At 31.3% G+C, this 15,388-nt stretch overlaps 1 protein-coding gene and 1 pseudogene across 1 annotated transcript; one reads left to right on the top strand and one right to left on the bottom strand.

Annotated features, from left to right (window-relative positions):
• LOC105155541 overlaps positions 1-2,046 on the top strand; it is a 3,324-nt pseudogene extending 1,278 nt beyond the window's left edge.
• LOC105155540 (SUMO-conjugating enzyme SCE1) lies at positions 2,714-4,682 on the bottom strand. Its single transcript, XM_011071435.2, has 5 exons — positions 4,447-4,682; positions 4,210-4,293; positions 3,400-3,552; positions 3,195-3,308; positions 2,714-3,086 (listed from the first exon to the last, which is right to left on the bottom strand). The coding sequence occupies exons 1-5, from the start codon at positions 4,513-4,515 to the stop codon at positions 3,024-3,026; spliced, it is 483 nt and encodes a 160-aa protein (XP_011069737.1). The 5' UTR covers positions 4,516-4,682; the 3' UTR covers positions 2,714-3,023.

Here is a 15,388-nt window from a genome sequence, read left to right as displayed (position 1 = left end):
TATTTCGAGTTCACAATTGTGTCTTGCAACGAAAACGATAGTGATCAGTTCGCTGACAGGGAGAAGAAAGGGAAATCAGAAGGGGACAGAATTAAGCTCATTGGGGAAGATTTCAACGCGAAAAACAGTCCTGATTCTTTGACTCATGTGGCGAGCAGCCATAGCCAGAGGAGGAACAAAATTGAGGAGCTGAAACCTGGAAAACAGGATGGGAAAAGTGAAGCTGTTTCAGTGTCTGTGGGGCTGACAGGAGGAGGCCCTCTTCTGTTGAAAATTCCAGGGAGCTATCCAGGATCAATTGGTTTCAATTCAAGTGGCTCTGTCTATCTAGATGGTAAGTTGTTCTTCCCTTCTTCCTTCCCTTTTCTTCTCTTTTTTTTTTTTTTTTTCCCGATTTTCATTCAATTTTTGTCTGCATTGATTAGTATTAAAAAGAGCATCCAAGGGTCAATTTTTGGTCTGAACAAATGCCTTTAGCTAGTGGGCAATCACAGGAAATCCATTCAGCACCATTCTTTTTTATGCACTTAGCCTAATGGAGCATAGCATTTAAGCCTAGCACCATTGCTTTTGTCAAATTGTGCATCAGTATAGCACTTAGATGCATCATGTCTGTTCCTGTGAGAATAACTGGAGAATTACACACCAAACAAGAAAAACAAAGTAATACTCCATGTTTGTCTTGGATAGGCAAAGATCATCATGTTTTTGTATCTCCACGTTTGATTTTTAGGAAAATGCAAAAGAGTACAAAACTTTGATTGGATAGGTTATGATAGGAATCGATCAAAAAATTCTAATCCAAATCGAAGTTGGTTAGAAATGAACCAATTGTACAGTAAGCATAATATACTTGTCGTGTGATTGATGTGCAGTTCAAGAAAAGTGACCATATACATGACAAGCATATCACACTTGTTGTGTGATTGGTTTGGTTCGTCCAAATTTGAGTCGACTAAGAATTCCTCCTCAATCCCGTTGAATAATTATTAGAAAGTATTTTGAAAATTTAGGAAAAAAGAAGAAGAAATAATTAACACTACAAGACCTCCAGTTATTGAAATGCCAAAGTTGTTGAGGTTGCCACTTAACTTCCCCCACTGTTGTCCCTCATCAGCCTGTTTTGACTTGGTTGATGACATGCAATTAAGGGGCCAACAACTGATAGAGACCCTGAAAGACAACATAGATTAATATTCTGCTCAGATATGCTGTAGCAGGTTCATTGTAGCATAACATAAAGCCTTTGTAATCAATTATTCATGAACGTGCACCGTCTCCTACCTAACTATATTCCCAACAACTAAAATATCAAGATTGTTTAATTAATCACTTAACAATTGTATTAACCGATTCCTTCACTCTCCCCAGGATCAAAACTCGTCTTCGAGTCAGAAAAAGATGAGTGGGGAACGTCAGAAAACGTGGTCGGCTGCGGCTACAATCCAACACAGAAAAAGGTTTTCTTCACTGTTGATTCACAGCTAGTGCATGAAATCCACTGCAAGACTGAGGAATTCGGCACTCCACTCTATCCGACAATCGCAGCAAACGCTGATATCACTGTTTTAGTGAATCTTGGCCAGAGCCCTTTTAGATTCGCGCCTGCGAATCTGGCAAGAACTCCAAATCCGTGCTTTGTAGGCCCCCTGGGGACTTCTCCCGCCTTAGGCTACGAAGACGACAGCAAGGAGCTTTTCTCCATGGGGAGGATCGACTCGCAGTGGCTGCAACGGAGCGCCACAAGAAGCAATAATAACACGGTGAATAGTATTAAAGCTATGGAATATGATCAGGAGTCTGAGGGAGATTTGTTTGAGATTGTCTTGGATAGTACTGGGAGATCTCCATATACCACAATGCATCCGTAGTGTGTGAGATTCCACCGTCATAAGCTTCACAAAGAGGAAAAGATTGGAGGTTTTTCTGGAAAATGATAGGGAATTTTTGAGAATGTGCAAATCGTAGCTTCAGAAAGTTTTCCATGTATAGAGGTTCTTGTAAAGGGGCATTCTGATTTTTTATATATACTACTAATTTGTGGCATCCCTATACGTACAAATTATGTACTACTATATAAAATAAAATATTTATTGAATAATATTGTACATATAAAATAATAAATTAATATTAAATTTATAAAAAAAATATGCCGAGAAAAATGCATGAAAATTAAATAAACAAAAAAAATAACTATCTTTAGTGAGATATTAGTTGAATAAATAAATAAATTATGTTAAATATTAAAAAAAGCATACCAAAACAGGGAAAACACCAAAAAAAGTGTTGTCTAATATTTTAGAACCAGTAATATGTGACATAGCCTATCTGCTTGCAAATTTTATAATATCTATTTAAAACAAAATATTTATTACTTAATAGTGTATATAAAATAATAAATTTATAAGAAAATAGTGACAAAAAAGATGTATGAAAATTAAAGGAAAAAAATTACTATCAAAAGATATTGTACGAGTGAAAAATTAGATGAATAAATAAATTAAATATTAAAAGTTAATGTATAGTATAGATATATACAAAACAGGAAGAACGTAGTCTTCAATTGAATCAATTGAACCTACACTACAATTATTAGCATTATTCTTTTCTTTTTCGAGTGCGAGGGTACTCCTTCTCTTGATCCTTTGGATTCTGTATGCTAAGATCAAAATCCGGTGAATCTGTGAAATTCTTTGATATGAAGAGAGTAAAGTGCTGCATCCACTGAGTAAACTTGAATCAACTTTGAACAAGTTACAAGAATGTAAAGGAGGGTAACAAACTGCTTTAGAATTCGACTGAGATCGACCAGAAATTCGCCATTAAGTTAACAAAACTTAACTAAGTACTGAAACTAATCACAGAAGTCACAGACTACCCACATAAAGATATGTCCACCAGATACACTTCGAGAAGCATTAGACTTAGGTTCCAATTGCTGAGTAGTGGTGTTCAGAATGCTCCCCGTATTTATGCATAATTCACCTTAGTTCTAACAAGTACCCAGCGAAGGAAACCTAGTACTAGACAGGAGCTGGATATTGCTTGGCCTGTTGGCGCACCCGTCTCCAGTACTCATCACGTTCCTGCAAATACCAAGACATATGCCCCAGACGTGAGTGCAGTCAATCATACCCAAGAAACATGTTAAATGGCTTCAAAAACCAAGAATCTCATTCAGTAATGTGGGGCACCTGCATGTAAAGCTGATAGCCATCTGTCTGCGCTGGATCATTTGGGTTCGGCTGGTCCAGCAGATCTTGAATGCCAATGAGGATCTGCTTCACGGTGATGGCTGGTCTCCAACCCTACAAGAAAACCAGTTTCAAAAATGTAATGCATGTATCATTTCAACAGACAAGATTACCAGAGTTATACTCGGCGTAGACAACTACTCACACTGTCTTCATTCAGGATAGACAGACAAACCGTTCCAGAAGGGTATACATTAGGGTGGAAGAAATTCTGGGGGAACTTGCACTTGGGAGGCTTGCTAGGGTAATCTTCACTGAAATGCATCGTAAGAGGATAGAAGCCACCCTCCCACTCGGTCTGCCAATCAAAATGTTAGTCCTCTGTTCCTGCTATTATTCATTAAAAATCATATCCAGAATCTTCACATAAAAGCCAATCTAATATTCTTGTGAGATGATAACCCCAATTTAAGCACGAAACAATTGGCAGTTCACTGGAAGTCCGTGACAATTATGTTCGGGTAGCAATATAGACAACATCAGGCAGGATCTTCTACAGTATACTGGATTCAAAATCCCTCTTTATGAGATTGATTTCATCTTTTTTCTATACATAAACCATGAGGACATATTTCAACGACGGGATTGCAACAGGAGTAGAAGATCAAGGGCAAGTGCTAGAGGCCATGAGAAGTATCCCAAATTAAATGATCTATATACATAAAGTGCCTGCTAACAACAGAATCTTGGCAGCAATTAGGATATGTAAAAACCATGGATAATACAGCATAAACAAGAAAGAGCAGGACATTTCCAGAATGAGGAAGAAGGTACAATACATTAAGCACCAAAATCATATTCACAGAAAATCAAGATAAAAATCAACAAGAAATCAACCCAAGCACAAATGACTAGCCCCATAAATCAAGAACAATATCCTTATCTTGTAACGAAGAAACCTCAAAATAATCAAAGTTCAGGGTGATTGAGTTTGGGGGAAAAACAAGAAACTCACATTCGCTTTACCAGGGATGATGCAATGCCACACCATGAGATTAACCGACCCATCTGGACTTGTTTCAGGTTTTGCCACAAAACCCTAAAACCAAAAATTTTCCAGTAATGAAAATCCCACAAAAGCAGAGCATCAAAACCAAAACCCACTCACCGACACCAATTTTCTTTTTCTTTTTCTTTTTCACTCAGTACACGAAGTGGGAATGGAATGTACAGAAAAATCAGGAATACTGACATGGGGGTGATTCTTGCGCCATGCTTTGCGCTCCTCCGCAAGGCGTCCTCGTGCTATGCCTCCTGACATTTTCGTTCGCTTTGCTTGATTTCACTTTGTTCTTAGAAACGGAATTATCATACAAAAACATAGAAGAAAAAGAGATGTACACATATATATACAGAGAAGAAGTAAAAAGGGAATTGACTTCTGGGTTTCCGAGGAAAATGGGATTACTGTATTAAATGCTCAATGCAACTTCTGTACGTTAGGTATGAATATCAGCTCAAACAAGGGTAAATTACAGGAATAATTACACTTTTCTTCCTCAACTTTCATGTAATTACGCATACATTCATAGTAATTTGAAAAATTATATCTAATATCTTTGAACTTTGCTTCTATTTATAAATAAGTTTCTCTATTAGTCAAAATTCACCAAATTTCCTAGTATTAACAAAAAAACCTGAATGAAAAATTTACCCTCAGTCGACTTATTACTGGTCAAATAATTTGATTCCAATTAAATTACCTTTACACGATAAAAATATACCTCCTAATAGGCATTAATGCATGAAGACATATGATGGTATTTTGATCGTAAAAATATTTATTTGATCTATAATAAATCAGTACTAAATCAATCGGATGCAGATGCAAATATATATTTTATTTAAAAAAAATTTTATTAATATCAATAAATATGATGAATTTTAACCAACGCATGAACTTATTTATTAGAATGAAATAACTCTTAGGGGTGATAAATTCAATTTTTTCAAACTATAAAAAATTTACGTGTAATAACACTAAAAATCATGGGAGGGGAAAATAATTATCCTATATTATATTGACATTATGTTTGACTAGCCGTTATGGCATGTTGATTTTTTATGTATAATAAATAATTTTTTTATGTTTAGAAACATGTTATATATAAAAATTAAATGTATAAACCAACACCCCAACTCTTCGAAAGAACTATTGAAAATTCTTCATTTATTGGATTGTGATTTGAGTTTATTGAAGTATGATAAGCGTGGCGATGGTTATGGTAGATAATTCCAGTGTCTTTTCTTTTTATATTAGCGTAAATTACATAAATATTTATTTAATTATAATATAATTATAAGTTCCTTATTCGATAGGGAAATTTTATATAAGTACCCCTGAAGTACATTATATTAACAATTTAACACCCATTCTGAAGGTGTATTTGAAATTTTACAAAGATCAAGGGGGTTTTTGTGTAATTAGGGCTAAATATAAATTTACCCATTATTTTATTTTGGTCTACTTATATAATTAGCTCGAGCTTGAACTCTGTACCCTGCTTTTGTCTAAATAAATCTATATAACAATTTGATTCAATTTATTAGTAATCAAATAACCGTTTATAAAAATAAAGAAGTTTACCAAATTCATAAAAATTAAATAGAAATCATATAAAATCACAATATATATATATATATATAAAGATTAAATTTGCCTAAATGTCGATCCACTGTTGAGATAAAAGTAAATCGGTTACATTGATCAAAAGTCTTTCTAAATCCAAGTTCGTGCAAAAGCATGACCATTAAGTCTACATAACAAATGCCGTTGTCTTAAACTTGTATTGACTAAATAAGAATAAATTAAATTAGAACCACATAACAAAATTCAACCAATATATTAGGAGTGTAAATGGTGCAGGTTGGAACAATTTAGATAATTTTTCAGCTCAACCCGATGTTTGTGATTTTTAGAAAGTTTAGTCTAAATCGAACCCGACAATCATCAAAATCGCACTTTGCGGTATAATTGGGTTGGGGCAGTCTGGGGCAGTTTATATGGTCTTTAATATAGAATCAATGACTTAAACAATTATATTAGTATTTTGTAACTACTTATGCTTTTTTGTAATTATGTCATAATAAATGCATTTTTATGTAGTGATAATTAACAAAAATATACAAACATAATATATCAACTACAATATGTAAAAATATACATGGTTATGTATATTTATTAAGAATATAAAAAACTTATTAATTCTTTAATAAGATTGTGAAAAGTTCTTTTTTTGAATTAAATTATAAATTAAACTGATCTTAATAATATATAAATAAAAGTATGCTAAATTAAATTTAAAAATATTACTCTGAACAAAGTAAAGGTATATAGTTAAAAATAAAATAACTATTCTCCACTTTATTTATAATCTATATTATAAAAAGTATATTTTTTCTATATTATTAAAAGATTAAATTGAAAAACTAAATGTTTAATTCAATATTTCTCTCGCAGAGTAATATAATTATTTTTTCATACATAAAAATAAACTTCCATAATTGCCAAAAAACTATTTTTTTTATTAATTAATTATAGTAACTTAATTTATATTTTTTTATGATATAGGAATCATGTCAGATAATACAGCAAATAGAATGTACAAATTCTAAAATACTAAGTACGTGAAAGTATAAATTTTATCAGTGATAAATTATTCAAACTGTTTGAAAATAAATTAAAAAGATTAATTGAATTAAAATTGTTATAATAAGTGTAAAGTAGTCCAAGAGGAAGTTGAACTTATATATAAAGCCAAAACTAGAAGCACTCTAGCTTTTAGCTTAAAAGTAATTCTTTTACTGTTGAAAGTTCTGCTTGTACTTATCAAATTCTGCTCGTACTTCTCAGTGTTTGTTTTTACTAGTATTTCAGTATTTAATTTTTATTGAGTCTGTTGCCAACTAGAGTTCAAAGTGAGTTAGTTTTCTTTTTTAGCTAGAATTCTATTCTTTATATATAGTTTCACATCTCTGTAATTTTAGTAACTTGAGAGTTTTAGATTAATAAAGTACTTGAATTTTTAGATGAATAAAGTCTAGTCTTTCCTTTTCTAATTTATTGTCATGAATATACTTTGTTCCCCACACTTCAAATTTTAATACTTACCATTTTCAAAAGCAGAAGGTGATTCCAAATACCTCATTAGTGTCTGTTTTTCTTTAAGCCAGAAATTGAAAAATATTTTTCCAAAGATACCACATTAAGGGAAATTTATTTAAAAAATGCAAGAAAAAAAATTAGAAAAGTAACATGATTTGAAAAGATTTAGAAAAGTAAGTGAGTAACCGCGGTGCCACAATTTTTATTTAAAAAAAAAATCTCTAACCACCGCGGTGACATTGTTTTTAAAAAAAAAATTAATGTGTCACCGCCGTTCAAAATCGTGGTGACAATTTTTTTTTTTAAAAAAAATTATTTTATTCCGCGACGAATTGCTGCCAACTTCTCGTTAAAATGTCGGCACCATCATGGCGAGTTGTCAACCATCAAATATATCGTTCGACTCCCCTTGATGAGACGAGCATTTCCCCACAAACAATTTCAAGTTTTACCAATCGTAAATAATGAATTTTTAGTACGAACACGGCACCTTTCCCGGAGCAACCCACGATCACGAACCACCACCACTGGACTCGCCTCGACCTAACGGTTCTAACGAGACCAACCTAGTTCAATTTTATTAAGTATTTGTTGAGATATGAAAATTTGAAAATTTTTCCACCGAAAATTTGCACTAAAGCTGTTTGCTGCCATTTCTCCACCGTCAGGACGAATCACGGATTGAGACCATAGTCGTTCGAATCTTGTCGTCCAGACGATTCCAACAAGACCAGTCTTGCTCAATTTCATCAAGTATTTGTTTGTTCAATTAAAATACATATATTTTAAAATAATTATAATTTTATTAAATTCTATTTAATTAATTAATAATACTATTTATAATTAATTAAATAGAATTTAATAAAATCATAAATATTTTAAAACATATGTATTTTAATTGAACAAACAAAAAAAAGAAAATGAATTTGGCAAACAGTTTCAGCGAATTTGTGGTGGAAAAATCTCCAAATTTTCAATTCTCAATAAATACTTGATGAAATTGAGCAAGACTGGTCTAAATAGTATTATTAATTATTAATTATTAATTAATTATAAATAGTATTATTAATTAATTATTTTTATAAATAGTATTATTAATTAATTATAATCTTGAAAAAAAAAAAGATCTTGAAAAAAGGTGTTTTGAACGTGTTTTTTCATCTCAGTTTCTGGTCCGGTTGTAGCTGTTCCTGTTGCTAAGTCTCATGTGAGCAAGGACTTGTAGCTTATCACTCGGCCTATTAGTGATTACTGAGCAAAGTAGCGGGATTTTCTTACTGAGAAAATTCATGATCCAGGGCAATTAGAAAGGCTGTTCTAATAGTATTATTAATTATTAATTAATTATAAATTTAATTATTAATTAATTATAAATTTAATTATTAATTAATTATAAATAGTATTATTAATTAATAAATAGAATTTAATAAAATTATAACTATTTTAAAACATATGTATTTTAATTGAACAAACAAATACTTGATGAAATTGAGCAAGACTGGTCTTGTTGGAATCGTCTGGACGACAGGATTCGAACGGCTATGGTCTTAATCTGTGATTCGTCCTGACGGTGGAGAAATGGCAGTAAACAGCTTTAGCGCGAATTTTAGCAAAAAAATCTTTAAATTTTCATATCTCAACAAATATTTAATAAAATTGAACTAGGTTGATCTCGTTAGAACCGTTAGGTCGAGGAGAGTCCAGTGGTGGTGGTTCGTGATCGTGGGTCACTCCGATGGCGGCGAATCGACAGTCGAAATGTGCAGTGGTCGTGCTAAAAATTCATTATTTACGACTGATAAAATTTGAAATTGTTTGTGGGGAAATGTTCGTCTCATCAAGGGGAGTCGAACAGTATATTTGATGGTTGACAACTCGCCATGATGTTGCCGAAATTTTAACGAGAAATTAGCAGCAATTCATCGTGGAATAAAATAATTTTTTTTTTAAAAAAAATTGTCACAGCAATTTTGAACCGTGGTGACACATTAAAATTTTTTTTTTAAAAAAAAATAATGTCACCACGGTGACATAGAGAATTTTTTTTTTTAAATAAAAATTGTGGCACCGCGGTGCCACTTACTTTTCTAAATCTTTTCAAAGCACGTTACTTTTCTAATTTTTTTTCCTTGTATTTTTTAAATAAATTCCCCCTAAGGGTAATTTGATCATAAAAGTATTGCCTGCAATAAATAAATTTGGAGTAAATATATATTTTTATTCATTTTTTTGTTAATATCAGCAAATTCAATGAATTATGACTAATACAAGGATTTATTTGTTAAACGAAAGCAGACTTTTAGAATACTAAACATAATTTTTAAATCTTAGAAAATTTATTTATAATTATAACAAATATCAAAAGATGGAATGTAATTTACTCCAAATTAATTATTGTGAAATTAATTCTCTTAGAATTCATTTGCAACAGTGGTGCCAAACTGGGCCAATTAAAAGAGTTTCATGCTAAATTTTCAATGCAAGTCCAGTTCAGCCTTGTTTGGTTTCATTTCCATTCAATTTTTAACTTTTGACATACGTTTCTTTCAATGAAAATGGTTTACTATCATTCTCTCTCTATCATTTTTTTTATTTAAATACATACATATAAAAAAATTCAATCATTAATTTTATAAACCAATAATATATTCTTTATCGTAATATTTTAATATGGCATAACTAACCGATATATATGACTTAAAGAAGTTTGGTCCAAGTAAAAATAAAGAACCCTCAACAGCTCAACAGGCTCCATAATGTTAGAAGAAGAAAGGGAAGTTCAAAGTTTTCCCTATTAGCCCAACAATCCGTATGAGGGGAAGATCCCAAGCCACTCTCAAATTTGGCCCAATTATGTGGCCCAGTAATAATGATCGGGCTAAGGCTCATACCCAATCGTCCACACATAACATCCACCTGGATTGCTACGCATGACACCTAGCCTATATGGAAGACACGTGTCAAAGGAAGTCCCCTTAAAGCTCTTAGATCCACAACCCCAGTGGCCCAAAGATAGGGACCTCCCCCAATAGCCTCTGGGGAGGTCCCCCTCAGTGGCTTGCGCGTTTGGACTGCCTTCAGAAGGATCTCCAAGATGTCTAGTACCAGATTGTGGGGCTCCAGCAGAGAGCAGCAGGGTGTCCCTTTCACTGAAGTGGTAATGGCGGATGAACACCCAACAAATTGTCGCTTCCCAGCCATTGCTGAATACGGTGGCACGACTGATCCTCAAGAGCATCTCTCATATTTTGAGAATGCAGCTCTCCCACATAAGTACACGTACGAGATCAAATGTCGTGTTTCCGTTACCACCTTCGCAAAGACAACCCAGCAATAGTTCAACCAATTGTTCGTGGGAGCGATAGAAAGTTTTTAAGAGTTTCGATCTCTCTTTTTGCACCAGTTCGCTAGCAGTTGGAAGCTTCGAAAGAAGGAGCTTGGTCTCTGTCATACGACAGAAAGACAATGAACCCTTGAAGAAATACCAATAGAGATTTAATGTTGTTGCATTGGGAGCCTTCCGCCACTCAAGAAGTAAAGGCCAGTGCTTTCACTCAAGGGCTCTTGGATTGGCAATTCTTCAAGTCCCTAGCCAAGAAGCCTGTTTCCAAGTTAGATGCCTCCTAGCTCCTGCTGCAAAATACATTAATATGAAGGACGCCCAAGTTGCTAAGAAGAAAAATCGTGGACAGGAAAAAAAAAAAAAAAAAGGAAACGAAGGAGGAGGCCTCCTCTAAAAAGTCTCAGATTGATTTTTGGAATAAGAAGCCACCCTCCCAGAGAGAGTGAATGCAGTATATATACCTGACCATACCTATTACTCAGGCTCTCATGGCAGTAGAAGGAAAAGGTCTATTGCCTCGTTCCAAATTGTAGAAGGATGGTCCCCAATGCCCCAAGTTTGATAATTTCGTCATCTTCACAATTATTATGGTCATACCACCGAAGAATGTCGGCATCTGAAAAACGAGATTGAAAGACTTATTTAAAATGGATATTTGCAAATATACGTATGCTGGAAGAAAATCCGAGGAACAGTACTTTATCAAAAGCAAGAGAGTGATAAAGCAAAGAAAGAGAAAGCTTCCAGTCCTGAACCTTTCCCAAGAGAAGAGCACAAGATTGTGTCTGGAGGGAGAGTTGAGACTAGCACCATAAATATTTTTAATTACAAATTAGAATTTCTAGCGTGTTTGGTTGAGCCTTGTGAGATTGGACCATAATTTTTTTTATTTTAAAAAAAATCACTCTATCACATCTTTTCATACAAAAAGAATTACGTCTTTTCATTAAAAAAAAAACATACTGCAGAATCTTTTAATCCAAATATATTTAAGTTTTTCACACAAGACATGGTACAAAAATAAAACGGTACTTAATAAATGGAAATAAAACCAAACAAGCCTATATTTGGATCTTGATTGGGTTCAGATCATGAAGTTGGATCCAGTTGTCTGTGGGCTGGCCCAAAAATTGAAATTCAATATGAAGCTTGTTTTTGGGTGCAGAAAAAAAAAAATAGAATGGATCAAAATGAGAAGGTAATAATAATAATACAAATAAAAGATAATATTAGTGTTAAAATATTACTTAAAAATTTTAAATTCATCAATAAAAGATTTACAGTAACATGTAATAATTCTAGATTTGTTAATATAATGATTGATGACAAGAATTATGTATAAAATTATTATTAGATATAATAATATTACAAATACAATGACAGTTATATCTGTTGTCACAGTCGTTACATGTTTAATTTACGTATCTCGCTCGTTATTTATAGCGACAATATAATACCTAATTCTTTTTACTAGTGGTTGCTTATAGTGACAATTATTACATAAATATGGTCAAGATCAAAACTGTGAAAAATATTGTAATTAAAGACAAAATTAAAATTTAATACACAAAACTAAGTGACAATTTTATATCATCACTTAATTTTTGTAGTGTGATACTAATTTCTCCAATAAAAATCATATAAAAAGGAAGGTGTTAATTACAATTCTACTCCCTTTAAAAATGCAAAATTACACTTTCGCTCAAAAAAACTTTTAACTTAAGCATCATTCAACATCCGTGTAAATTATTTACAATAAGGCTAATTTTTTCATTCATTAATGGCTATTTTTTATCTGATTCTAATAAGTTAGGAATGATATTTTATCATAATTATATCCTTTTGACTCTATAAATATTATATTTATCTCCTTGTAAAATATTAAAGGTAGGTATGTTTTGTCAATAAATTATACAAAATGATGAATGAAAGGAACTAAACTTGAAAATTTATATAAATTCTTTATTAACATTAATAATTTCCGTCCAAAACCTTAATGGAAGGAATAGCTGTAAATAGAAAATCCTCGAAAAGACTACAAGTATAATTTCAAACATTCTTTAAGAAAAAAAGAAAAATGTACGTAGTTTTTGGATTTGTAGTTTGAGTGTTTTGTTTTGTATTTTGGAGATAGAGAGAGAAAAATAGAGATAAATGAGTGTGTGTTAAAAATTATTGATATGTTTGGATTTGTGTTTTTTGAGGTAATTTAGAATATTTTAAAATAAGTGGTATAAGTTTGATGTTGAGATTTGGGAGACAAAAATCAATGTTCGTTGTTAAATCATATCTTTTTTATATATAAATATTGTATTTTTTGGAAACAAAAATTACTATATATTGTCAAATCATGTCTCTTTTATATTATATATATAAGTGTGTATATATATTATATATAGAAAGTTGAAAAATAAAAAAAACACGTAGATAAGGTGTAAAAACACAAAAATAAATATTGAGTGTGTTTTATCTTGTCTTGAAAAAAGCAAAAACATAAAACCAAACAAAGCTGTATATTTTCATATTTTTACAAGGGTCTAAGTGTCATTAAATTCTATAAATAATTCATACGTTTCCGTCGTGAAGCATAACTGTGGAAAAAATTTTCGTTGTTACACATTTATCGATTGTTCTACTTTAGCACTTTTGTTTCTATACTTACAAACTTTATTTCAATCAAGGTTGTAAAATTAAAACTTTCGGTAGAAGGAATATATCATATACACATATATAAAAAAAGGAAAAAAAATATATGTATGTATACATATATGTGTGTGTGTATGATTCTTTTCTTAATGAGAAGTCAAGAATAAAAGAAGATTGAAATATTGAAAAAAGGAGATGGAATATTGTGGGAAAAGTCAATTGCATGTAATTTCAGAATATGGTGAGACCGACCATGAAAATCGCAGTTGCCAACCCACATGTTCATGAGTTGTCATAAGATATTCTACCACTTATTTTAGCTGTCTATATATTATTTATTAATTAGTCCTTTTTAATTTATTTCTATATATATAAAAACATTTACATATGTGGGTGTGCTCTAAATGTGTTCACGTGTAATTGTTTTAATATTAATCATCCATAATATGAATTTTCAGTATAATCTTTTCAGCCAATTTATGTGAAGATATATATAATAATTATTTTTATAACTTAGATTTATAATGATCGGTGCGATTGTAAACTAAAAAATTATAATTGAAATTTGTTTTGTCAAGAAGAGGTGAAAACAATAAAAATATAAATAGCAAGGTATACTATAAAAAATGAAATCGTTGTGAATTCATACTATCGACAAAGAACAAATAAAATAAATATAAAAATTTTAATTTTAATTATGGTTAATCTAACATGTATCCATGATTTTATCGGGGGAGTGAAACTTTTGTCGTAATTTGTAGCTATGCCAATTAATCTTCTGGCCTTTATTTTCAAACACAACGGCTAATCGTTGTTGTGCAGTCGAAATTATTCAGTATTTATCGTGATTTTTTATTTTTAATTATAATATATAATTTATAATCGTAATAGATAGACATATTTCTTCTACTATTTTTATGTCGAATATTTGTCTTAAAATAAAATACAGATTGTCTAAACAAAATCCACACAAATATATATAAGCCCATATTATGATCGAATAAGTTTAATTAAATTATTTTAAATATTAATAAAAAAAATGAATAAAAATTGATTATGCTGCATTTCTCCAATTATTTGCGATGCTCATCACATTTTCTTAGTTATCAACCACATGATGTTCTCTCCCCAATCAAAACTGCCAGCTCTTGTCCTTACAGCGTGCCGTACACTGCAATAAAAATGGAACAGGTCACAGTTTCATTTCCATAAGCAATGACAAGACCTGTTTGGCCATTTTTCAGATTTCAAGTTTTGGGACAATCATATCATTTTTTTACCCATCAATCTTATATTTAAATTTATGAAATAATATTTTGAATCTCGAAAGTCATCAAAATTAAAATACGATTCGTCCTAGTCTGAGAAATTTGACAAGAATATTAAAGGACGTGGAAATATGCGAAAAGTCGTGATCAATTTTTTTTATTTTCATGCTGGAATCAATAAAAAGAAATTTAACGTTTATCATGGTTAAGTGTCATAATAAAAATCGATAGTCGTTGATTTGAATTATTAATATATTGAAGCATTTTTTGAATTTGATAGTATTGAAGTATTAATTAATGAGATAATGAATCGTATACTATAAATTTAAAAAGTACAATATGCATTCGATTATGTAAAATAATAAGTCGTTACATGAATATATATATATATATAGTTGGTCATGATGCAACATGAACATGTGGTAGGAAAAAAATTAATTTCGACTTGGATGTGTGCCCAAAATGAAAATCTGCAAAAATGCACATGATATGTTCATAGTATATAATTTCCCTATGCCTAATTAGAAGAGTTTGGACATTATTAGATGACTTTATTACATATATATGGGAAAAAAAATAAAGAGGTCCAAAAGGGGTTGCAATTTTATCCAAGACAATTGATGATGGAAGAAAAAAAAACAAAGTACCAAAAACTAGATTTGAGGCAAGAGGGCCATGTGGGATATGATTGCAATCCACAAGTTTTAACTTATATCATACTATAATCCATAAAATCTTTGAAAAGATTATAAATTGATGTACTCAAAAGAAC

The sequence above is a fragment of the Sesamum indicum genome, linkage group LG2, assembly GCF_000512975.1.
Source record: "Sesamum indicum cultivar Zhongzhi No. 13 linkage group LG2, S_indicum_v1.0, whole genome shotgun sequence".
In the NCBI taxonomy this organism is placed as follows: domain Eukaryota; kingdom Viridiplantae; phylum Streptophyta; class Magnoliopsida; order Lamiales; family Pedaliaceae; genus Sesamum; species Sesamum indicum.
This window is presented reverse-complemented; position numbering and strand designations above follow the sequence as displayed.